Source organism: Cherax quadricarinatus, chromosome 45 (genome assembly GCF_038502225.1).
Source record: "Cherax quadricarinatus isolate ZL_2023a chromosome 45, ASM3850222v1, whole genome shotgun sequence".
NCBI lineage: Eukaryota > Metazoa > Arthropoda > Malacostraca > Decapoda > Parastacidae > Cherax > Cherax quadricarinatus.
In genome coordinates, this window is record NC_091336.1 from 12,042,059 (window position 1) to 12,068,634 (window position 26,576).

At 38.4% G+C, this 26,576-nt stretch overlaps 1 protein-coding gene across 3 annotated transcripts in view; it reads left to right on the plus strand.

Annotated features, from left to right (window-relative positions):
• Window positions 1–405: 405 nt before the first annotated feature.
• The window catches only part of Ipp (inositol polyphosphate 1-phosphatase), a 74,957-nt gene continuing 48,786 nt past the window's right edge, over window positions 406–26,576 (plus strand). The window contains exons 1-2 of one of the 3 annotated variants that reach the window (XM_053785184.2): window positions 406–1,335; window positions 8,724–8,953. In XM_053785184.2, coding sequence (XP_053641159.1) covers window positions 8,750–8,953 — 204 coding nt within the window. In that variant the 5' untranslated portion in view covers window positions 406–1,335; window positions 8,724–8,749. The remainder of the gene's footprint in view (window positions 1,336–8,723; window positions 8,954–26,576) is intronic. The other 2 variants (XM_070094295.1, XM_053785183.2) reach the window with 2 other exon arrangements.

Below are 26,576 nucleotides of genomic sequence, written 5' to 3' on the forward strand. Positions count from 1 at the left end.
GATCAAACTAAATGTAAATTATGTGATCAGGCATATGGTCATTCTCTTGAACACTATGTGCTTAATTGTCCACTTATTGAGGAATACAGAGACAGACAGTATAATAACCTATGTGACATGTCAAGATATCTTATTAATGAAAATAAGATACCAGATATACTAAGCAAATTTCCTAAATTTGCTTGTAACAGATAAGTGAACTATAGATATGTAGATATAAATCCATATGTATTCCTGTTAACCCTTTGGGGCCTAGTTCCTAGGCCTTTTGTGTATCCATATGCTCTCGCGCTACCGTCCACAGGATGGATATGGGGTGCACAATAAACTAGCCACTTCGGTGGCAAAATCTAATCTAAAATCTGCTGGTTAGCCATGGGCAACCAAGCCATTTATTCGTGATCTGTTTCGTTTTTATAGGACAATGTTTGTTGTATAGTCTAAGTATTTTGTTAAGAAAAATGTCTGTCCAATCGTCAATACCATTGGCATTGGAGAATTCTGTAGGCCAGTCAACAGTCTCTAGGTCTGCTGTGAAATTACTTATTGAGGCCTCGTCATGGAGTCTAAATGAAACTGTTGTATTTGAGTGGTGGTTTACTAATGTTTGTTAAGAGGAAGGTAGGGTAGTGGTCTGTAGTGCTGTCTGTGATTATCCCTGATTTAAGAGGGGCTAGTATATTGGTCCATATGTGGTCTATTATGGTTGCACTTGTCTCAGTCAGCCTGGTTGGTTTAGTTATTGTTGGTATGAGAAGTGTGTTGTTCATATTGTTGATGAAATCAGTTACAGGCTGATCATCTGGTAGGCCAAGGTTGATATTGAAGTCTCCAGCTAAGAGAAGGTGGTGCTTGTTCATTTGTCTGTTTGCTGTTAGTGCGTTTAGATTCTCACTCGGGTGTGGACGTCTCTCTCTAGCCCAAGTATCGGTGACAAATATTCCCTGTTCTCTCTGGGTCGCTTGTCCTCATCTATTTTGCCCGCCGGGCACTCTACAGGAGGGGCACCTGTACATCGGCTTACTTTTAGCCAGCTCCATTTTTTCCGCTCTGCGGAAAATTCTTTATCGGTCTTTGAAGGGAAGCCGGTTACTAAACTCAGGTGGGAGTGTAGGCGTCCTTCTCTGCTGGGACTTGTAAAGGGCGTCCACCGATCTAATTGGAAACTTCGTTTCTATCTCTATTTACAAAGGAACTTTTGTTCCTTTTTTTTCCTAGCCGAGCCTTGGGCAACATATCTTCCTCGTACCATCGAGAAGTCAGGCTCGACACAGCTTGTGCTGTCAGTGGCCCTGATAAACCCAACAAAGAAGAAGAAAGGACTAACCCTGACTGGTAAGTCTTTTTTATTGTAACTGATTTTCACGCAGTAGAGCTACTTAGTTTTAATTTTTTATGGTTATACTCATGACTGATTTCTGCCGTATCTAATAGGTAGACTGCTAATAATAATATATTTCATGGACTTCAATGGAAGCAAGTCAATGACTTTTTGGGGGTTTTTCCTAGGTAATTTACACATGTTATTGCTGTATAGCCCTTGTGGCTTAGCGCTTCTTTTTATAATAATAATAATAATACACATGTTATTATGTAAGACAGTTATAATCACCTAAAATTTGTGTAATTGTACTTGTGTGTAACTGTACTAAATAAACTTACTAACAAGAGCTTAAGCAGGCACAACAGTACTGTGTCCAGGCTAACTACAGTGCAAGAACCATCTTCATACATGACCTTGCCACAGTCAAAATTCCAATCAATGTTGAAAACATTTTGAGAGGCGGGATCAAACCACTATATATGAAGCAAAACATAGCTAAAGCAAACACCCAATTCTTACTAACAAACACAGCACTAATGATGCAATCATAACGATGCAATGATAAAAATGCTAGATCTGCTTTTCACAGCATTGGAAAATAAGGAATATCCACTAGGAATTTTTATTGACCTAAGAAAAGCGTTTGACACAGTAGACCACGGCATCCTACTCCACAAACTTGACCATTATGGTATAAGAGGCCATGCGCTTGCATATTTCAAATCTTACCTTACTAATAGGTATCAGTATGTCACCATTAAAGACACAGCATCAACAACACAGCCACTTGATACTGGAGTTCCGCAGGGAAGTGTCCTTGGTCCCCTGCTCTTCCTCATATACATCAGTGATCTTCCAAACGTATCTCGACACCTGAACCCCATTCTCTTTGCTGACGACACGACTTATGTCATCTCTCACCCTAATCTTGCCACCCTCAACACCATTGTTAATGAGAAGCTGATCAAAATATCGACTTGGATGACAGCCAATAAACTTACGGTTAACGTTGACAAAATCTACTACATTATGTTTGGTAGCAGAGCAGGAGATGCGCAAATTAACATTAAGATCGACAACACTCTAATTGCCAGGCATAATGAGGGCAAATTCCTATACCTATACCTCGACAACAACCTGAACTTCAGCACCCATATCCAACACATAACCAAAAAAGTATCCAAAATGGTTGGGATCCTCTCCAAGATACGATACTACGTGCCGCAAACTGCCCTTCTCACACTATACCATTCACTTATATATCCATACCTCACCTATGCTATCTGTGCTTGGGGTTCAACTGCAGCAACACACCTAAAGCCAATAATAACCCAACAAAAAGCCGCAGTAAGAATAATCACTAAATCCCATCCCTGGCAACACAGCCCCCCACTCTTCATAGATCTAAACTTACTCCCTGTTCAGTACATCCACACTTACTACTGTGCAGTCTACATCTACAGGACCTTAAATTCCAATATTAACCTTGACCTAAAACGCTTTCTTGATAGTTGTGACAGAACCCACAGGCACAACACCAGACACAAACATCTCTATGACATTCCCCGTGTCCGACTAAACCTTTACAAAAATTCAATGTATGTCAAAGGCCCTAAAATCTGGAACACCCTACCTGAAAATTCCAAAACTGCAGACACATTCATCACCTTCAAAACTACCATCAGAAAACATCTTATCTCCCTGATACACCCTGTCAACTAATAATACGAATACCACCTGGTGGTTCACACTTACACTCACTCACCCATTTGACCATAAACAGAAATATCAATCTCAATCTCAAAATAATGAATCTTAACTAGTCATAAGTTGGCCTGTGATACTCCAATACTGAAACTATGTATAGTGCCAAAACAAAAGCATTCACATTGCTAAACTCACAACTAGTATTTAGTCACTTAGCCATAATACCAACTTACCTCATAATTTTGTAATATTTTAAACTTAAGATTTAATATAAGTCTGCCCGAAATGCCTAGCCATGCTAGGTGTTCTAGTGGTACACTCTGTAATTATTTTACTACATGTAAACCACACAATAACCAAATTCTGTAAACTCAGCATTGTAATCCTTATAGAGAATAAACTTCGAATTTGAATTTGATATCTGAACACCACCAATAACAACGTTATTTCCCCTCACCAGAGGCAGAAGGAACACTAGGACTAAGATTCATACAAGGAAAATTGTGTGAATCTTAGTCCTGGTTTTGTCTCTGTAGATGCCTTCCTCTCCCACTACATTGTAAAATGCTCCAAACTTCAGAACACTCGTAACCTAACCTGATTCCTCCTTTTTCTTCTTCTCCCTCTTCCCTTTTTCCTCTTTCTTTTTTTCTCCTTTGGGTTGTCTGTCTTTCTTCTGCCCTTTATATTTGTTCCTTTTATTTTTTATTTATTTATTTGTTTTTCCTCCCTCAGTGTTCTTGCTCTTACCCTCTGTGGGCACCTAGCTCCCTTGCAGTGCTGCTCTTTCTTAGTACGTATTTGACTGGCCCCTCCTACTCTTACCACCACCCCACTACTATTTCCTTCTACCTCCACTACTACCACTACTACTACTACCACCTCCTGCCTATATATACCCTTCCCACTCTCCTTTTCGTTAGTGTGACTTTGTAAATGGTCCAAATCGGACCGAAACGTCGTCGTAAGCTCCTCTTTTCTATGTGCGGGTTATTTATGTATCATTTGTGCTTTTATTATTCCTGAATCCAAACTGACAGGGGTTTAGTATGTTGTGTGAGACAAGGTAGGAATAGGTCCGTCTATGAATTAATTTTTCAAAGATTTTAGAGAGCAGTGGTAAGTTAGATATTGGTCTATAGTTATTCAAGTCAGCTTTGTCACCTCCTTTGTGGATTGGGGTGGCCCTCATTATTTTGAGAATTGCTGGGAAGGTGGAGGATTCACTGGATTTATTAAAGAGTGTTGTAATAATTGGTGACAATACTTGAGAAGCTTTTTTGTACATAAAAGTTGGCAAGTTGTTCATATCTCCTGCCTTGTTTTTAAGGGTGTTGATGATGAGCGAGACTTCTGCTGGGTTGGTAGGAGCTAGGAATAGTGTATTCGGGTAGGTGCCTGTGAGGTAGTCTGATGGACGGGTGTTTGAGCTTGGGGTTTTGCTTGCTAGGTTCTTTCCTATGGTGAGGAAGAAAACATTGAGTCTATTTGCTGTTTCAGTTGGTGGGAGTAGGGGTTCTTCTGATTTTGTTAATTTGATTGTTTTGTTTTTTCTATATCTTCTTAGTTCCTAGAATTTCAGCTAGGGTTTTCCAGGTCTTTTTCGTATCACCTTTGATGTTATAAGAACATAAAGAAGGAACACTGCAACAGGCCTACTGGCCTGTGCGAGGCAGGTCCAATTCCCCTACCGGCTTAAGCTCACTGACCTAGTGACCTTAAGCTCACTGACCGTCTGACCTTTTAAGGCAATGTTTGTTATAGAGGTAGTGGGCTTTTTTTTTTTTTAGAAAATTATTAATACATTCATTCATATCTGTATATGTTTCGAGCTCATTATGCCAGTCAATGTTATTCATAGCTCCTATAAATTTATTAATAGCTGTCTCGTTATGTAGTCTGAAGGTAACTTCAGTAGTGTCTTGAGGCAATTTACCTAGGTTGGTTATGAGAAAGGTTGGGTAGTGGTCTGTGGTGTTGTCTATGATTATGCCTGATTTCAATGGGGATATGGTGTTAGTCTAGATGTGTTCTAATAAAGAAATACTAGTCTCAGAGATTCTTGTAGGTTTTGATATTGTTGGTAGCAACAAATAGTTGCTCATAGTGTTTGTGAATTCGGTTACTTGTGGGTCATGGTCATGTAGTAGATTTATGTTGAAATCTCCTGTTAACAGCAGGTGGTCTTTGTTCATATGTGCATCAGTTATCAAGTTTCCTAATTTTTCACTGAAGTGGTAAATGCTTGTGTAGATGTTTATAACTGTGAGGGTTTTTTGCAGGTCTTTTGATTTAAATTTAGCTATGATACACTATTCACCATGCTCATCCCTTGTGCAAGATTTATTGATACATTCAAGTTGATTTGAGGAGTACAGTGGTCCCTCGTTTATCATCGTTAATCCGTTCCTGGAAGTGCGACGATTATCGAAATAGACGATTTTCGAATAAATTTTCCCCATAAGAAATAATGTAAATACAATTAATCCGTTCCTGACACCCAGAAGTATTAAAACAAAAAAATTTTTTATGTGAAATATAGATGTAGTACATAAACAATACAATGGGACATGATGAATGAAACATTAACAGCATAACACTTACCTTTATTGGTGATTCTTCTTAGTGTATGGAAGACTGGAGGAGGAGAGAGATTGGATTAGTTACTGGTTGGAAGGGGAATTCCCTTCCATCAACACCTCAGGTACCAAGTCCTTTTTTGGGGTTACATACTTCTCTTCTCCATTTCTTAATGCCACTAGGACCAGCTTGAGAGTCACTGGAGTCCTGTCTTGCAAAAAAAGTGTCCAGAGAACTCTGTTTCTGGCGTCTCTTTAAAACTTCCTTAAAATGGGCCAAGACTCTGTCACTGTACAAGTTGCTGATATGGCTTGCAACATCCTTCTCAGGGTGATATTTATCCATAAATCTTTCCATCCTACCCCACATTTCAAAAATCTCCTTAATTTCTGAAGAAGGCACCTTCTTCCATCTCTCTTCCTCCTCCTCTGCAGCAAGATTCTGAGCTGCGATCTGTTGCTGTTCCTGCTGAAGCTCTTGCAGCTCCTCAGTGGTTAGCTCTTCGTTGTGGTCCTCCACCAACTCTTCCACATCCTCCAAACTCACATCCAACCCCATGGAACTCCCCAATGCCACAATAGATTTCACAACTGACATAGGCTCATCAGAGTCAGCCACAAACCCTTCAAAATCCCTCTTGTGGACACAATCTGGCCACAATTTTCTACAAGCAATAACAGCTTCCTTGATTTCCTTTTTCTTTGCCACGATGGAAGATATGGTTGTATGGGGTTTGTTATACATCCTGGCCAGTTTGGCCACACGTACGCCACTTTCATATTGTTCAGTGATGTTTTTCTTAAATTCAATCGTATTTCTCACCTTTACCAAAGGCTTGGCACTAGGAGCTTTCTTTGGAGCCATGGTAGCTTATTTATCACTTACAAGCACTAAAATGAATGGAATATTATGAAATATTTTGTATGAACAAGTGAGGGGACCGTCGCTCACTGGTAAATAATGCCACACTGGCTGGGAAGGGAGGCCGAGGCGGCTCAGAGCCGTGAGTATGCCTCCAGGACGAATGACGATTAGCAAGTCAACCAACCATTTGCGAGCCAATGTTTGGACGAAAATAACGTGACGATTTCCGAAAAGGATGACTATCGAGCCCGACAATTATCGAGGGACCACTGTATATAGCTGTTCCACCCTCTTGCTGGTCTGTCCTACAGTTGTGTATGGCTGTGTAACCAGGAATGGCATAGACATCTACATTACCAGGCTTTAGCCAGGTTTCTGTGAGTGTGATGATTTACATACTGGAATGAAGGGAATTGAGTAATGCTGTGAGGTCATCGTAATGTTTGCTCAAGGATCTGACGTAATTAAAGATAGTTATGTTATTATTTGCTCTGAGTAATGTCTTTTCTTGGTCTGCTGTATAATAATTACAGTTACTGTTTGATTCATGTAAGCCATTTAATAAAAGGTTTACATCAGGATCAATGCCTGTATTCATAAGAATGAGAGTGACTCTAGAACTAGATTTTTTAATAAAATATTATGTTAAACTTAATAATTATGATACTTAAGTAATTTATCTTACTAGCTAATGGATTGTTACAAATGGGAGGCTGTTATCAGGATCAATGCTTGTAATCATAAGATTTATAGTGAATCTATAACTTGACTTAGGAATAAGACTATGTAATTATTTTAAAACTAAAAAAGAATAAAAGAGCTAGGGAATATAATAGTAAAACAATGAAATTATTACACTTTAGCACCTGAATTAGCACCGTAATTATTTTAACAAATAAGAATACGTATATGAACTAAGCTAAAATAAAGAATGTAATGACCCTTTTACAGTTCTGAATGTATTTTTTGTTTTGTTTTACCATTCCCATTCCTTAATAATCATTAGTTTAGTAATGTTACTATATTAACTACTTGATGAAAAAGACACAAGTACAACACTTGGGTATGTTTATTGCCGAAATGTTTTGCTTGCACAACACTACTTCAGTCAAATATAGATGCACACAATTCCAGAGACACTAGAAGTAGCTTTGAGATGTTCAGCCCATCAGTTTTGGTAATTGGTCAGTCCACCTCCTTAACCCTTTCAGGGTCCAAGGCCAAAATCTGAAGTGGTGCCCAAGTGTCCAAGAATTTTCAAAAAAAAAAAATCTGGTAGAGAATCTTTTTGTGAAGGTAATAAAACTATTTCACTAGTATTACTTTTATTCTATCGATTGAGCACAAGAAATTGCCAAGTCAACTGTTTCAACTACAAAATAAAGTGATCAGAAATTGGTAATTTGGCCAATTTAACACAAAGTTCAAAATATTCCAATTTCAAAATAGGGTTGAGAATAAACAATGTAGGTATTCCTGGCACTAAACTAACATTTCCTCTGTTCATTAGTTACGTTTTGAGGCTTTACAAATATATTCCATTTTAATTTTTTATTCACATAATGAATTTTTATTCACACCAAAAAATAGAAGATTTACTGTTATGCAATATTGTAATAATTGTAAAAATATCATCATCACATTTGTGAATGTATATTAGACCCACCAGCTGGCGTGTATTAGATGTGTGAGGTCATTTATTTACTTTTGAACATTGACAAAAATTTAACATTTCCACTACTTTGAGCTCAGTTTCAAGCCATTTCCAGTGCTAAAACCAATCAAAATCATCTCTATTTCTGTAATATGTCTTCCATTCTATCAAATGAGACCAAGAAATCGCAAATACAACTATAAAAACATATGAAAAAACACTGCAAAGTCGCTGTTTTAATCGAAAATCACTTGTCTGTTTTTTTTCTCTCATTATACACAGTGTGCTGCAGGATTTGTTTTATGTGGTGCACACATACCACATATATGTATTCTCTCATATCTAGGCCCAAATTTACCACTCACAGTTTATCAGAGTGAGCTGAGCTCATGGCGTAGATCTACTGTTTGGACCCTGAACGTAAAGCCGTAGATCTACGGGACGGACCCTGAAAGGGTTAAAACGACAAGCATGTTGTGCATGCAAAAGTTTTGGCAATAAAGACACCCATGAGTTGCACATGTCATTTCTTTACTTGTCAGTATTATGTACCATCAATAATATGAGCTAGTGCTGTAATTGTTTCTTTGGCAGGTACAGACATAAGGACAGTTGTTATAATGGCTGAATTAATCAAGATCTTATTGAATTTCTCTGAACGGGCTGGAGAAATTGCTCGATCTATTCGTCAGGAGCCTAAACTGTTCACTTTGCTGGTTGAAGAAAAGGGTGAAAATGAAAAGAATCAGCGATTTACCCATGACTTTAAAACATTAGCAGATGTATTGATTCAGGAGTCCCTCAGACACCATCTTGTTCAAATGGTTTGTAATATGAATTTATTTCCGGATTGATCTGCTCTATGTCCACACCTAGCTCACATATGCTCTTTTCAGAAGGTATATTTTATGTCTGAATATTAGCATGTCAGTAGTGGTTATATACCATACCTTCCTTTGATAAACTTCCCCACTAATAAAATCTCTTTTGTGTCAGGCAAAGTCACCAGCATCTTAATTCACTGAGGTTGACGAATTATCCAGGCAGCAGGTTTGGTGACTTGAGATTACACATATTTGGGTATATTTTAACAAGATATGAAACATCATTTAGGTTTAGGTTAGATAAGAGTAGCTTAGGTTAGTACTTGATAGTTTCACTAACTTTATATATAGGAGAACTTTTTGCTAGTAGGATAATCTCGGAGTTCTCCTTACTGATCAGTGACTTATGAACATTGGTGAGATCACTTGCATTCATTTATTTTCCATTGTACATTTCCCACCAAAGTTTCCATGCTTCTCCCTCATTGTTCTTCTTTCAAAGGGAGGGGTGCCTTGATGCTGGAAAAATGCTCTTGATTCAAGGTAGTGGAGCTGCTCTTCCCTCCCTTGGACCAAACCTGATTAATTCCTATTCACAGGGCACTGTATGGCCCTTATGTGTTTAGCACTTCTCCATGAGTGTAATAATCTGTCATTGTTCTGTTTATGTGGTAAACCTAGGTGCATTGTAGACTCCAGTATAACTTGTTGGAACTTTTTCCTCACTCCTTTGTTTATATATGTCTTAAGCCCCAGCTATTGCTTATAGTATTATTTGACTGCAGAGTTTAATCTTTCCACTTTTAATTCTAATATTTCAGGGCTTACCAGTGCCAGTAGGTGCCACAAAGTAGATCATGTTGTCAATAATATAATACAAATACGTATTTATTTCCTTGTAAAGCTTACAATGTATGGTTTACATGTTATAAGATTTTAAATACAAAGATGGCCACTATCGTGCCTAGGCACTTCAGGCAGACTAATACTAATTCTTAGGCTATTTTGATATAGGTCATATTTGAGCACTACATTTGAACATATCACACTAGGTACTTAATTAGATACATTCTCAGTTAGGTACGTACATAATTAGGTTTAAAATAGTTAGTCATATCATTTAATATTAGTACAAATGGCAGATTTAGTAATGGGATTCGATTTGTCTTGGCATGACACATTGTTTCTATTAAAGTCATACAGGAGGAGTATCTTAGCAAATTTAGGATTCTTTTTTTTTTTTTTATTAACACATTGGCCGATTCCCACCAAGGCAGGGTGGCCTGAAAAAGAAAAACTTTCATCATCATTCACTCCATCACTGTCTTGCCAGAGGGGTGTTTTACACTACAGTTATAAAACTGCAACATTAACACCCCTCCTTCAGAGTGCAGACACTGTACTTCCCATCTCCAGGACTCGAGTCTGGCCTGCCGGTTTCCCTGAATCCCTTCATAAATGTTACTTTGCTCACACTCCAACAGCACGTCAAGTATTAAAAACCATTTGTCTCCATTCACTCATATCAAATATGCTCACGCACGCTTGCGGGCAGTCCAAGCCCCTCACACACAAAACCTCCTTTACCTCCTCCCTCCAACCCTTTCTAGGCCGACCCCTACCCTGCCTTCCCTCCACTACAGATTTATACACTCTCGAAGTCATTCTGTTTTGTTCCATTCTCTCTACATGTCCGAACCACCTCAACAACCCCTCCTCAGCCCTCTGGACAATAGTTTTGGTAATCCCACACCTCCTAATTTCCAAACTACGAATTCTCTGCATTATACAGTGGACCCCCGGTTAACGATATTTTTTCACTCCAGAAGTATGTTCAGGTGCCAGTACTGACCGAATTTGTTCCCATAAGAAATATTGTGAAGTAGATTAGTCCATTTCAGACCCCCAAACATACACGTACAAACGCACTTACATAAATACACTTACATAATTGGTCGCATTCGGAGGTAATCGTTATGCGGGGGTCCACTGTATTCACACCACACATTGCCCTCAGACATGACGTCTCCACTGCCTCCAGCCTTCTCCTCGTTGCAACATTCATCACCCATGCTTCACACCCATACAAGAGTGTTGCAACAACTATACTCTCATGCATTCCCCTCTTTGCTTCCACAGACAAAGTTCTTTGTCTCTGCGGACTCCTAAGTGCACCACTCACCCTTTTCACCTCATCAATTCTGTGATTCACCTCCTCCTTCATAGACCCATCTGCTGACATGTCCACTCCTAAATATCTGAATACATTCACCTCCTCCATACTTTATCCCTCCAATTTGATATCCAATCTTTCACCACCTAATCTTTTTGTTATCCTCATAACCTTACTCTTTCCTATATTCACTTTTAATTTTCTTCTCTTACATACCCTACCAAATTCATCCGCCAACCTCTGCAACTTCTCTTCAGAATCTCCAAAAAGCACAGTGTCATCAGCAAAGAGCAACTGTAACAACTCCCACTTTGTGTTTGATTCTTTATCTTTCAAGTCCACACCTTTTGCCAAGACCATTGCATTCACTTATCTTACAATGTTTCTTAGCAAATTTAGGATTAACTTAAGATTTAATAAGACTAACTTAAGATTTAATAGGCATTAGCTATATTAGGAATTGTATGTTTACAGTCCTTTGGGTGGATGTATGTGGAAATTATGGGGGAATTACAGATAATGATAACCCTATGTTGTTTTGGATGTGTTCATGATACAAAAAAAGAGAATTGGGTGGTTTTCATTTGGTTAGCTGATGATGGGGTGTGTTAGGGAGACGAGATGTTTTTAAACCCTTTGACTGTTTTGGTCGTATATATACGTCTTATGAGCCAATGTGTTTGACGTATATATACTCAAAAATTCTAGCAGCTTCAAATCAAGCAGGAGAAAGCTGGTAGGCCCACATGTGAGAGAATGGGTCTGTGTGGTCAGTGTGCGCTGTATAAAAAAAAATCCTGCGGCATGCAGTGCATAATTAGAAAAAAAAAACTATGTTTTTGGATTAAAACGCCGACTTTGAGGTGTATTTTCGTATAGTATATATGGTTGTACATGTATTCTTGTTTTCTTGGCCTCATTTGTTAGAATGGAAACATGTTATAGAAATAGAAGTGATTTTGATTGGTTTTACTATAAAAAGGATCTTGAAATGGAGCTCAAAGTGGCAGAAATGTTCGATTTTTGCTGATGTTCAAGAGTAGATAAATGACGTCATTGTCCAATAAATGTCCAACTAGCCATTCTAATATGCAGTTATGAATGGGTTGACATTATTTATACAATTATTAGAATATTGCAGTAGTCTGCATAACAGTAAATTTTCTATTTTTTGTGTGAATAAAAATTCAAAGTAGAAAGCAAGAGTATTATAACAGGGGCCTGGAGACATGTCTGATGAACAGAAAATTTTTTATTTTAGGTCCATGAATGTCTGGATTATTCATTCTGGACCTTATTTTGAAATTGACATATTTTTTAATTTGCATGAAATTGGCTAAATTGCCAATTTCTGACCACTTTATTGGGTAGTTGAAATAGGTAAATGGGTGGTTTCTTGTACTCAGTCAATAGAACAGACAGAGTTCTAAAGAAATAGCTATGAGTTTGGTGGACAAGAACAATGGAATTGGCCAAAAATAGGGCTCAAAGTGGGCGAAATCGCCGATGCATAAATGTCGCCGAGGTCACTAACTTCGCGAGAGCGTAATTCTGTAAATTTTCCATCAAATTTCATACTTTTGGCATCATTATCATTAGGAAAAGATTCTCTATCATTTCGTAAGAAAAAATTATTATTTTTTTTTTCAAATATTTTGCAACACCAGGAGACACTTCAGGATTTGGGGTTGCGACAGTCAAAGGGTTGATGGTAGTTTTGAAAATGGTGGTTCAGTCTGCAGTCCTAGAGTTTTCAGGCAGGGAGTTCCAGATTCTAGGCCCTTTTATGTATGTACCTCGAATTTTTGTATAGGTTTAGCCCAACACTGGGAATGTCATAGAGATTTGTGTGTCTTGTGTCATGTCTATGGGTCCTGTTGCAACTATCAAGAAATTATTTTAGTTCCGGGTTAAAATTAGTGTTTATGGTTCTGTAAATGTAGATTGCACAGTAGTAGGTGTGAATGTTCTGTACGGTGAGTAGGTTTAGGTCTTTGAAGAGTGGGGTATGTGCCGTCTTTCATTTGATTGTGTGATAATTCTTACTGTGGCTTTTTCTTGGGTTATTATTGGCTTTAGGTGTGTTACTGCTGTTGATCCCCAGGGACAAATAGCATAGGTGAGGTAGGGATAGATGAGTGAATAGTGTGAGCAGGGCTGATTGTGGTACATAGTAACTGTCAAGGTGCAGGCCCAGGAATTTGCCCTCATTATGTCTAGCAATAGGAGTGTTGACAATCATTATGTTCAGCTGGGCAGCACCTGTTCTGTTCCAAAACAGAATGTAGAAGGTTTTGTCAGTATTAAGTGTAAGTTTATTAGCAGTCATCCAGGTCGATGTTTTTACTAGTTCTGGGTTAACAATAGTGATGACATATGTTGTATCGTCAGCAAAGAGAACAGGCTTAAGATGTTGTGAAACAGTAGGTAGATCATTGATGTATGTATAATAGGAAGAGCCGGGGACCAAGGACACTTCCCTGTGGTACTTGTTAATGAGTAATGAAATAGCAGGTGAGAAAACATAAGCCTCTCGTTTGTACAATAATGGAGGAACTTGAGCCAGATTTCCTGATTTATTTTTAAGTGATTTAATAATCGCAGTGACTTCTGTGGGCTTGGTTGATGCAAGATAGGAGGAGGTTGGGAAATTCCCATCTAATTAATCACTTGCTCGGGCGTTGGTACCTAGGATTTTACTGACGAGATTTGATCCTTTGGTTGAAAAAGTCGTTTATCTTGTTAGCTGTATTAATAGGCTGCTGTTGAGCTTCATTCGGTTTAGTTAGGACAATATCCCTAGTTTTTTTTTAGTGTGTGGGCACCTAGAATATGAGAGTGTCTTTCAGGTCTTTTTTATATCTCCTCTTGTTTCAGTGAATCTACTGGAGTATGTGTAGTACAATTGTTTAGTCTTTCTTATTAGGTTGGTGAGAACTGATGCATATTGTTTGACAATAACTGTTTATTAAGCCCTGTCTATATTGTTTTTCATACTGGTGTTTCTTATCAATAAATCTTAGTATGTTGTTGGTTAGCCATGGGCAACCTAGCTGTTTTTTCATAATCTGTTTCATTTTGATGGGAAAATGTTTGTTATATAGTTTAAGTAGTCTGTTTAGAAATATGTCTACCCAATCATCGATACCATTAGCCTTGTAGAATTCTGTAGGCCAGTCAATCCTACCTAGCTCTGTTGTGAAGTTACTTATCGAAGCCTCGTCATGGAGTCTAAAAGAGACCTTGTTGTATTCCAGTGGTTGATTACCAGTGTTTAAGAGGAAGGTGGGGTAGTGGTTAGTCGTGTTGTCTGTGATTATTTCTGATTTAAGAGGGGCTAGTATATTAGTCCATATATTACCTGGAGTTTACCTGGAGAGAGTTCCGGGGGTCAACGCCCCCGCGGCCCGGTCTGTGACCAGGCCTCCTGGTGGATCAGAGCCTGATCAACCAGGCTGTTGCTGCTGGCTGCATGCAAACCAACGTACAAGCCACAGCCCAGCTGATCAGGAACTGACTTTAGGTGCTTGTCCAGTGCCAGCTTGAAGACTGCCAGGGGTCTGTTGGTAATCCCCCTTATGTGTGCTGGGAGGCAGTTGAACAGTCTCGGGCCCCTGACACTTATTGTATGGTCTCTTAACGTGCTAGTGACACCCCTGCTTTTCATTGGGGGGATGGTGCATTGTCTGCCAAGTCTTTTGCTTTCGTAGTGAGTGACTTTCGTGTGCAAGTTCGGTACTAGTCCCTCTAGGATTTTCCAGGTGTATATAATCATGTATCTCTCCCTCCTGCATTCCAGGGAATACAGGTTTAGGAACCTTAACCCTTTGAGGGTTTTCGTCGTACTAGTACGTCTTACGCATAGGGGTTTTTGACGTACTAGTACTCATAAATTCTAGCGGCCTCAAATCTAGTGGGAGAAAGCTGGTAGGCCTTCATATGAAAGAATGGGTCTATGTGGTCAGTGTGCACAGTCTAAAAAAAATCCTGCAGCACACAGCGCATAATGAGAAAAAAAAACTTTGACCATTTTTTTTTAATAAATCAGCGACTTTGCAGTGTATTTTCGTATGGTATTTATTGTTGTATTCTAGTTTTCTTGGTCTCATTTTATAGAATGGAAGACATATTACAGAAATTGAGATGATTTTGACTGGTTTTACAAAGAAAGGTGCCTTGAAATTGAGCTCAAAGTAGCAGAAATGTTCGATTTTTACCAAACTTCAAAAGTAAACAAATCGTGCCAAGCGTGCAATACACGTCAACTGGTGAGTCTAATATTCTTTCACAAGTGCACCAATATTATTTATACCATTTTTTACACTAATGCAGTAGTCTGCATAACAGTAAATCTTATATTTTTTGTGAAAATAAAAATTCAAAGTGGAAAGCAAAAGAATATAAGAGGGGCCTTGAGACATGACTAATGACTAGAGGAAATGTCATTTTAGTGCCAGGAATGTCTTTCTTGTTTATTCTGGACCCTATTCGGAAATTGGCATCTTTTGAAATTTGTGTGAAATTGGCAAAATTGCTAAATTCTGACCACTGTACTGGATAGTTGAATTTCATAAATGAGTGGTTTCTTGCACCCATTCGATAGAAAAAATGGAGTTCTAGCGAAATATTCATGTTTTTTGTCGACTAGTACAGTGAAATTGGCCGAAAATGGGGCTCAAAGTGGGCAAAATAGCCGGTGCGTAAACATCGCCGAGACCGCTAACTTTGCGAGAGCATAATTCCGTAAGTTTTCTATCAAATTTCAAACTTTTGGTGTCTTTATGATCGGGAAAAGATTCTCTATCTTTTCATAAGAGAAAATAATTTTTTTTTTTTTTTTTAATTTGGCCGACCCTGAGAACGAGTTTCGGAGAGGGCCTGTCGACCCTCAAAGGGTTAAATGTCATATAGAGCGGAACCCAGAGTTTCAAACGTATCGACTGTCGAATGTTTCGAGTTTTGACTGCTTTTTTCCTACCAGCTTTGTCCCGAGTATCAAACGTTCCCCGTGTTTTGAACCATGTACCAGACTTGTCTGCCTGCCGAATACCTGCGCGCCTCCCCGCACAGGCGTCGTGAGTCAGTCTGGCTTTGTTTCCCGAGTGAACATTACATTGTATACTAGGTATTTAAAGAGCCTTAGAGCGATAAAATGCATATACAGTACACTCATTATTTACCTTAAAATATTTGTAGTCTTAATGGTCTTAATGTAGGGTACAAGGTGAATAATAAGGTAGGTAGGTATTAAAGTGTGGTAGGTATGTAACCCCCATGTTTGCGAGTTTTGTAAACAAACCAGTTGTTGTTGATACCAGTCTGGACATGACTGGTTTTTGTTCACTTCGTCAAGCTGACTGGAAGAGCAGAGTATATGGAGAGTAAAAGAAAGGTAAAGAGAGTGGTGAGAGAGTGCAAAAGGAGAGCAGATGATAGAGTGGGAGAGGCACTGTCAAGAAATTTTAATGAAAATAAGAAAAAAATTTGGAGTGAGTTAAACAAGTTAAGAAAGCCTAGGGAAAATATGGATTTGTCAGTTAAAAACAGAGTAGGGAAGTTAGTAGATGGGGAGATGGAGGTATTGGGTAGATGGCGAGAATATTTTGAGGAACTTTTAAATGTTAAGGAAGAAACAGAGGCAGTAATTTCATGCACTGGTCAGGGAGGTATACCATCTTTTAGGAGTGAAGAAGAGCAGAATGTAAGTGTGGGGGAGGTACGTGAGGCATTACGTAAAATGAAAGGGGGTAAAGCAGCTGGAACTGATGGGATCATGACAGAAATGTTAAAAGCAGGGGGGGGATATAGTGTTGGAGTGGTTGGTACTTTTGTTTAATAAATGTATGAAAGAGGGAAGGTACCTAGGGATTGGCGGAGAGCATGTATAGTCCCTTTATATAAAGGGAAAGGGGACAAAAGAGACTGTAAAAATTATAGAGGAATAAGCTTACTGAGTATACCAGGAAAAGTGTACGGTAGGGTTATAATTGAAAGAATTAGAGGTAAGACAGAATGTAGGATTGCGGATGAGCAAGGAGGTTTCAGAGTGGGTAGGGGATGTGTAGATCAAGTGTTTACATTGAAGCATATATGTGAACAGTATTTAGATAAAGGTAGGGAAGTTTTTATTGCATTTATGGATTTAGAAAAGGCATATGATAGAGTGGATAGAGGAGCAATGTGGCAGATGTTGCAAGTATATGGAATAGGTGGTAAGTTATTAAATGCTGTAAAGAGTTTTTATGAGGATAGTGAGGCTCAGGTTAGGGTGTGTAGAAGAGAGGGAGACTACTTCCCGGTAAAAGTAGGTCTTAGACAGGGATGTGTAATGTCACCATGGTTGTTTAATATATTTATAGATGGGGTTGTAAAGGAAGTAAATGCTAGGGTGTTCGGGAGAGGGGTGGGATTAAATTTTGGGGAATCAAATTCAAAATGGGAATTGACAGTTACTTTTTGCTGATGATACTGTGCTTATGGGAGATTCTAAAGAAAAATTGCAAAGGTTAGTGGATGAGTTTGGGAATGTGTGTAAAGGTAGAAAGTTGAAAGTGAATATAGAAAAGAGTAAGGTGATGAGGGTGTCAAATGATTTAGATAAAGAAAAATTGGATATCAAATTGGGGAGGAGGAGTATGGAAGAAGTGAATGTTTTCAGATACTTGGGAGTTGACGTGTCGGCGGATGGATTTATGAAGGATGAGGTTAATCATAGAATTGATGAGGGAAAAAAGGTGAGTGGTGCGTTGAGGTATATGTGGAGTCAAAAAACGTTATCTATGGAGGCAAAGAAGGGAATGTATGAAAGTATAGTAGTACCAACACTCTTATATGGGTGTGAAGCTTGGGTGGTAAATGCAGCAGCGAGGAGACGGTTGGAGGCAGTGGAGATGTCCTGTTTAAGGGCAATGTGTGGTGTAAATATTATGCAGAAAATTCGGAGTGTGGAAATTAGGAGAAGGTGTGGAGTTAATAAAAGTATTAGTCAGAGGGCAGAAGAGGGGTTGTTGAGGTGGTTTGGTCATTTAGAGAGAATGGATCAAAGTAGAATGACATGGAAAGCATATAAATCTATAGGGGAAGGAAGGCGGGGTAGGGGTCGTCCTCGAAAGGGTTGGAGAGAGGGGGTAAAGGAGGTTTTGTGGGCAAAGGGCTTGGACTTCCAGGAAGCGTGCGTGAGCGTGTTAGATAGGAGTGAATGGAGACGAATGGTACTTGGGACCTGACGATCTGTTGGAGTGTGAGCAGGGTAATATTTAGTGAAGGGATTCAGGGAAACCGGTTATTTTCATATAGTCGGACTTGAGTCCTGGAAATGGGAAGTACAATGCCTGCACTTTAAAGGAGGGGTTTGGGATATTGGCAGTTTGGAGGGATATGTTGTGTATCTTTATATGTGTATGCTTCTAGACTGTTGTATTCTGAGCACCTCTGCAAAAACAGTGATAATGTGCGAGTGTGGTGAAAGTGTTGAATGATGATGAAAGTATTTTCTTTTTGGGGATTTTCATTCTTTTTTGGGTCACCCTGCCTCGGTGGGAGACGGCCGACTTGTTGAAAAAAAAAAAAAAAAAAATGTTACATAGCATGTTTATTATATAATTTTTAAAAAATATTATAGTTGGATTAAACAAAATATCCATATTAACATGTTATACAACATTTAATGCACCTCAGAGTGATTATTATTGTATTATTATTATTATTAATATGGCATCTTCATGATTAATAACATACTCTTAATGACTTTAATGTGTTCCTGCTTGCCAGCACAGGTGCAAGTTGTGGAGTTTAAAGCCTATCTTCTGCAAGGTATGTAAATGGTGTACGTACACCATTTCACTTCTACATTATGGTTTTCTTATGAAAGAAGCGATCTAATGCAGTTAGCATTACAAACTCCAGAATGGGAAGACGTTTTCATAACTGGAGCAAGAATGCTTGCGACTGCGTCCTCCCCTGCCACCACATATGTAATGACATACATAATATATTCTAGATTGTATATCAGGTTTTTATGTTATTTATGTTGTTTATTATGTCATATTTTGTCATGCCTCCTGACAGCAGGAACGAATTAATTGGATTTACATTATTTTTTATGGGAAATACTGCTTCGATTTTCGAACGTTTCAACTTTAGAACTAGCTCCTGGAACGGATTAAGTTCGAAACTCTGGGTACCACTATATATTACGTTAATATAGACATTTCCATTAATCCAGCGATAGTGACATCCAAGCTCCGTATTTTACTCCAACAACCAATCAATGCTCCTATGATGACCTAGTCACAAGCAAAACTACACTAACCAACATAGCACTCAGAATGACCCAAGATTACCAACAGTGAGACCTACAAATCAAGTAAATCGACAATCAAAGGAAGACTGCCCATCGAACCCTAAGCACCACCCCGCTGCCAGATGAAAATGTATCCCAAGTTTTGTATAAATATAGCTTCTCTTTCTTAACTACATCAACTTCTACTACTACTGTATTACTATGAAGCATAATCTCAGAAGAAACAACACCAAGACTAGCAAGAAAACACCAAAAAATCGACTATTCGACTTGTCTACCCAGGACGCCGGGTCACCTACCACCCCCCTGCCCAGGGTGACGCATCAACAATAACACCAAACATGGCTGCCTCCCCCTCAAACTCCTCTTTCTTCACAAGATTCAGCCTACGAGGTAGTCTCTCAGGTATGACCAACGATCCAGATACTCTTAAGTCATACATCACCACCTTAATTACTGAAAATATGAATCTTCGTGAAACACTAACACAAAAAGAAACCAGGATGACACACCTTGAGAACAAAACCCTCAGCCTTGAACAAAAGTTATCAACATCTGGAATGACTGGTTTTGGCAAGACCCTCCAGACAGTCATAGATAGCCATACAGAACAAATAATATCTCTTAATGCAAAGGTTGAGGAAGCAGTAAAAGAATGGAAGAACAACTTGGATAACCAGTTTAGTGACTACTTTGCACTTCAAGAAGATAAAACTGAGCAAGAAAAATTATCGGACGCAGTAATAGTTAACAGTCCACTTTTTCCCAGTGAAATGAACCAAGCAAACAGTAAAGATATTACTATCCAGATCATAAGAGAACAAACGAAGGTTATTGTACCAGTGGCAGAAATAAAGGAAATGAGGTTACTAGGATCCCATGGTAGAAAAAGTGTTATGCTTAGATTCCACACATGACAGGAAAAATGACCTAATTAGCGCATCTATTAACCCGTAAACGGTACAAGCAGATCTATGTTCACATGTGTAGTGCTACAAAAGTAGATCTATGTTTTTTTACATATTTTCAAATATAACAACAAAAAAAAAGTAGATAAAGTTTTTTTTACACATTTTCAAATGTAAAAAAAAAAAAGATCTACTTTTTTTGCATACTTTCAAATGTTGAAAAAACGTATATATACGTTTGGACCGTTTACGGGTTAAAGCAAAGAAAGAGGTATACATAAATGAGTGTCTGACAAAAAAAACATCAGAACCTCCTGTATAGAGTCAGAATTAGTGAGTTTGCCAGATTACATAGTGGTTAGGTTAGAATACACTTAATAAAGTTAACCAGGCTGAGCTGTTTCATATATTTTGGCCTTTCTTTGATTAGTTTATCCTGCAGCATATAAACCTTCATTATTTCTCGTTCACTTATAAAACTGTGTTGCTCTAGACCTTTTAGCAGTTCACCTGTCAACTGAAATAACCTATCAATAGAGACTTTCTGCTACATCTTCCTCATTTTCATCATTGCTTTCTCCTCCATTGGCTTGCTGCTGTGGATTTACAACCATCTGCACAATTTCTGAGTCAGTATAATGATGAAATTTGAGTCAGTATAATGATTTGAGTCAGCATAATGATGCCATGATGAAATCTAGCTCAAGTCCCCTCCAAGCCGTCAACATGACTCACGAAATCGTAATGACACGATTGCAAGCAAACCATACCACGGGTGGGGTTTGAACCCATGGTCAGAGAGTCTCAAAACTCCAGACCGTCGCGTTAGCCACTGGGTGTAGAAATATACCTAGTTGGATAAATCTTATTGAAGCTAACTGGCCCAGTGGCTAACGCGACGGTCTGGAGTTTTGAGACTCTCTGACCGCAGGTTCAAACCCCACCCGTGGTATGGTTTGTTTGCAATCGTGTCATTACGATTTCGTGAGTCATAACCAACTTATTTAAACCGCCACAGGACTTATTAAGATCACCTTCGGACTACATAATGAGTCATCCGTTAATAACCTCATTACAGCAGTAACATCAACTGGCAAAATGAGCTACCAACCAATCCTGATATTGATGAATCTTTTCTTTTTTTTTTTTTTTAAAAAGCTATAATATGCATTGCCCTATAAAAACCAAGCAGATTACAGCAAAGAGACTTAACAGCCACTGGCATACAAACAGCATTCTCAAATCCATTGGTAAAAAAATCTATACGAAAAGCAATACAGAATGAGGCTAATAACTAGGGACCAGACCAAACGTTACTCATCAATACTGACCAGCCTAATAAGGAGGCCAAAAAAAAACTGTATTATGAAAACAGATTACATAACATGAAAGGTGATATGAAAAAGACCTGGAAAACCGTATCTGAAATTCTAGGATCTAAAAAGATATCCTAAAACAGAACGATCAACCTAACAAAACCAGATGACCCTCTCCTCCAACCAGCTGATACTGCCAACAAACTTAATGTCTTCTCGACTGTAGGAAAAAACCTAGCAAGCAGAATCCTAAACTCAAACATCCAACCAAAAGACTACCTCACTGGCAACTACCCAAATACTCTATTTTTAACACCAACGAACTCTACTGAAATCTCGCTCATCATTAAAACGCTAAAGAACAAGGCAGAAGACCTAAAGAACTTACCACCTCTAATGTATAAAAAAGCTTCTAGTGTACTGTCACCAATTATTGCAACTCTCTAACAAATCAAATCAAATCAAGTTTATTCTCTATAAGGATTACAATGCTGGGTTTACAGAATTTGGATATTGTGTGGTTTACATGTTTTAAAATACTAATTACAGATGGGGCCACTAGAACACCTAGCATGGCTAGGCATTTCGGGCAGACTTAGATTAATTCTTAACTTTAAAATATTACAATTTATGAGGTAAGTTGGTATTATGGCTAAGTGACTAAATACTAGTTTGTGACTTTAGCAATGTGAATGCTTTTGTTTTTGCACAATACATAGTTTCAGTATTGGAGTATCACAGGCCAACTTATGACTAGTTAAGATTCATTATTTTAAGATTAAGATTGATATTTCTGTGTTTATGGTCAAATGGGTGAGGGAGTGTAAGTGTGAACCACCAGGTGGTATTCATGTAATTAGTTGATGGGGTGTATCAGGGAGATAAGATGTTTTCTAATTTGAAGGTGATGAATGTGTCTGCAGTTCTAGAGTTTTCAGGGAGGGTGTTCCAGATTTTAGGGCCTTTGACATACATTGAATTTTTGTAAAGGTTTAGTCGGACACGGGGAATGTCATAGAGATGTTTGTGTCTGGTGTTATGCCTGTGGGTTCTGTCACAACTATCAAGAAAGCGTTTTAGGTCAAGGTTAATATTGGAATTTAAGGTCTTGTAGATGTAGATTGCACAGTAGTAAGTGTGGATGTACTGAACAGGGAGTAAGTTTAGCTCTATGAAGAGTGGGGGGGGGTTGCCAGGGATGGGATTTAGTGATTATTCTTACTGTGGCTTTTTGTTGGGTTATTATTGGCTTTAGGTGTGTTGCTGCAGTTGTTCCCCAAGCACAAATAGCATAGGTGAGGTATGGATAAATAAGTAAGTGGTATAGTGTGAGAAGGGCATTTTGCGGCACGTAATATCGTATCTTGGAGAGGATCCCAACAGGTCCATTGAATCTTCCACCTTCCGATCTATCCTCAAGACAGCAAGGGTTACCCCAATCCTCAAGGGAGGTGATCCAACTGATTTGAACAACTATAGACCTATATCGAACTTGCCCCTCCTATCTATCTAAAATCTTTGAGAAACTAATTCACAAACAAGTCTACTCCTACCTAGTTTCCCACAACATACTCAACTCCAGTCAGTTTGGTTTCAGACCGAAAAAAAATACGAATGATGCAATTATACATATGCTAGAACTAATATATATGGCACTCAGAAAAAAAAAGAACTTCTCCTGGGAATTTTCATTGACTTACGCAAAGCTTTTGATACAGTTGACCACGACCTATTGCACCAAAAGTTATGGGATCAGAGGACATTCTCTCAATTACCTAAAATCTTATCTTAGCAACAGGAGTTAGTAAGTATACACAAATGGAGCAAACTCTACTACCCAACCTGTTCCTGTTGGTGTCCCACAAGGACACCAACATTTATATCAATGATCTACCAAATGCATCTAAATTCCTTAAAAAAATAGTATTTGCAGATGACACTACTTACCTCTTCTCTCACCCAAACCCAACAATTCTAACTGACACTGTAAATGCCAAATTACAGAAAATGTCTACTTGGATGACTACCAACAAACTTACTTTCAATATTGATATAACCTACTTCATGCAATTTGGAAACAGAGCTTCAAATGTATGGCTTAACATAATGATAAATGGCTCACCCATCTCTAGACTCAGAGCGCAAATTTCTAGGTCTCCACTTTGACAGTGGACTCAAATTCCAGACACACACACAGCAAATTTCCAAGAAAGTCTCAAAAACAGTATGCATCTTTTCAAAGATACAATACTATGTACCACAATCAGCTCTCCTTTACACAAATAACCCGCACATAAAAGAGAGGAGCTTACGATGACGTTTTGGTCCGACTTGGACCTTTCTCTGTACCACTCACTCATTTACCCTTACCTCACCTATGGAATTTGTGCATGGGGCTCAACCACAGCAAATCACATCAAACCTTTAATAACCCAACAAAAAACTGTAGTCTGATTAATTTCTAACTCCAGCACTAGACAGCATACTCCACCACTATTCAAGAGTCTTAACATGCTTAACATACAAGACATCCACACTTATTATTTTGCCTGCTACATACATAGAACACTGCACTCAAATATAAACCCTCCTCTCAAAATCCTCCTTGACAACTATAACAGAACACACAACCATAATACAAGACACAAATCACTCTTCGATATCCCTCATGTCCATCTCTTCCTATGCAAAAATGCAATGCACATAAAGGGCCCTAAGATCTGGAACTCATTGCCAGAAAACACTAAAGGACCCTTGCCTCCAAACCAATTTAAGGCTCAACTTAGAAATCACCTACTCACCCAAAATCAACAAAACTAACCATACTCAATGACTACCAGTTACTCAAAGACTATATAAAAAAATAAAAAATAATATAAGTCAACTCAACTTCAACTTAATTCACCTCTACTACTATATAATGTGCTAACGATTACTCAGCCATAAACTTGTTACTTCTAACTTAGATGTTTAAATTCTTGCATTAACCCTTAAGCTGTCCAAACGTAGATCTATGTTCACGTGTGTAGAGCTCCGAACGTAGATATACGTTTTTTTTTTTTACATGCTTTGAAATGGGGAAAATAAAGGTCGGAGCACTAAGCACGTGAACCTAGATCTACCTTTGGATAGTTTAAGGGTTAAATATTACTAAAATGTAAAAATTATTAATTCCATTTAATTGTTCTAAATTATACAAAATTGTAATAACCTCATACTGTAATTTTTTTTTAAACTGTCCCATTGTAATACACCCATAATGTAAATTAGCTTCACTTGTACTGTACCATTTTTTGTAATAATGTACATATAACTATCTGTTATTGCCTGTTACTGTAAATTGTTTTTAAACTGTTCCATAGAGATATACAGTGGAACCTCAAAAATCGAACTTAATCCGTTCCAGGAGCTAGTTCTAAATTCAAAGTCTGAAATTTGAAGCAATATTTCCCATAAGAAATAATGGAAATACAATTAATCCGTTCCAGAAACCCAAAAATATTCACACAAAAAATACATTTTATAGAGATTAATTACAGTTTTACATACAACAAATACTATAGTTTTTAATTATGTATAGTAATACATATAAAATAACATTTTTACTTACCTTTGTTGAAGATTGGTGATGGCATCTGGAAGATAGGGAGGAGGAGAGAGGGAGTTGGGGTTAGTGTTTGGAAGGAGAATCCCCCTCCATGAGGACTTCAGGTAAAGCCCTCTCTGGGGTTACTTCCCTTCTCTGTCTTTTAATGCCAGATGATGCTCCAGATGAAGCTCTTGCTGGCCTTAAATTCACTATCAGCACTGGTTCCAGGAGTTTTCTGTACCAGATCGGCATGCAACTTCCTTGCCTTTTTGCAAATACAGTGGACCCCCGGTTAACGATATTTTTTCTCTCCAGAAGTATGTTCAGGTGCCAGTACTGACCGAATTTGTTCCCATAAGGAATATTGTGAAGTAGATTAGTCCATTTCAGACCCCCAAACATACACGTACAAACGCACTTACATAAATACACTTACATAATTGGTCGCATTCGGAGGTGATCGTTATGCGGGGGTCCACTGTAATCGTCTCTGAAACACTATCACCTGCAATCTCTTTATCCTTGATCCACACCAGCAACAACTTCTCAACCTCTTCAACTATTTGTGGTCTTTTTTTGGTTAGCATATTAACATCTTTCGCAACATCAGCTTCCTTGATTTGTTCTTTCTTTGACAGGATAGAACCGATGGTCGACTTGTTTTTCCCATATATCCTGGCAAGCTCAACAAGTTTCGCACCACTCTTATACTTCCGTATTATTACCTTCTTCACATATATGGTGTTTCTCACTTTCTTTACCACAGGGGTACCACTAGCAAGTTTCTTTGGGCCCATGGCAGCTTATTTCACAGTCCCATAAGCACTAAACACAATGAAATAATCGTAAAATGTGTGAATGAGAGTGCAGGTTAGTGTTCACTCAAGCATAAACAAAGCTAGACTGCTCACAGCGCCTGCGCGGGGACGCGGACAGAGCGAGCCCGCGGACATGTCCCATACCTCAGCGGTCCGAAAATAGGGGCACGTTCGATAATAGGGACCAGTTTGTCCGAAAAAATGGTCCTATTTTCGAAACGTTCAATATGTGATACGTTCGATTTTTGAGGTTCCACTGTAACTATATTATAAATTAACCCAAACAGTACCACTACCTGTAATTATGTAAGTTTTATAAACTAATTTTAAAATTGTAAGTACTGTGCTTAGATATCCAACAACCAAATAATAATCTGTTATTGCCTTCCTAATCTTAAGTTAATTTTAAGTTTGCCCGTAATGCTCTGCATACAAAGGGGCTTTTGGCATGTACACCCAACTACAGTGGTCCCTCGTTTATCATATTTAATCCGTTCCTGGAGGTGCTACTGTAATC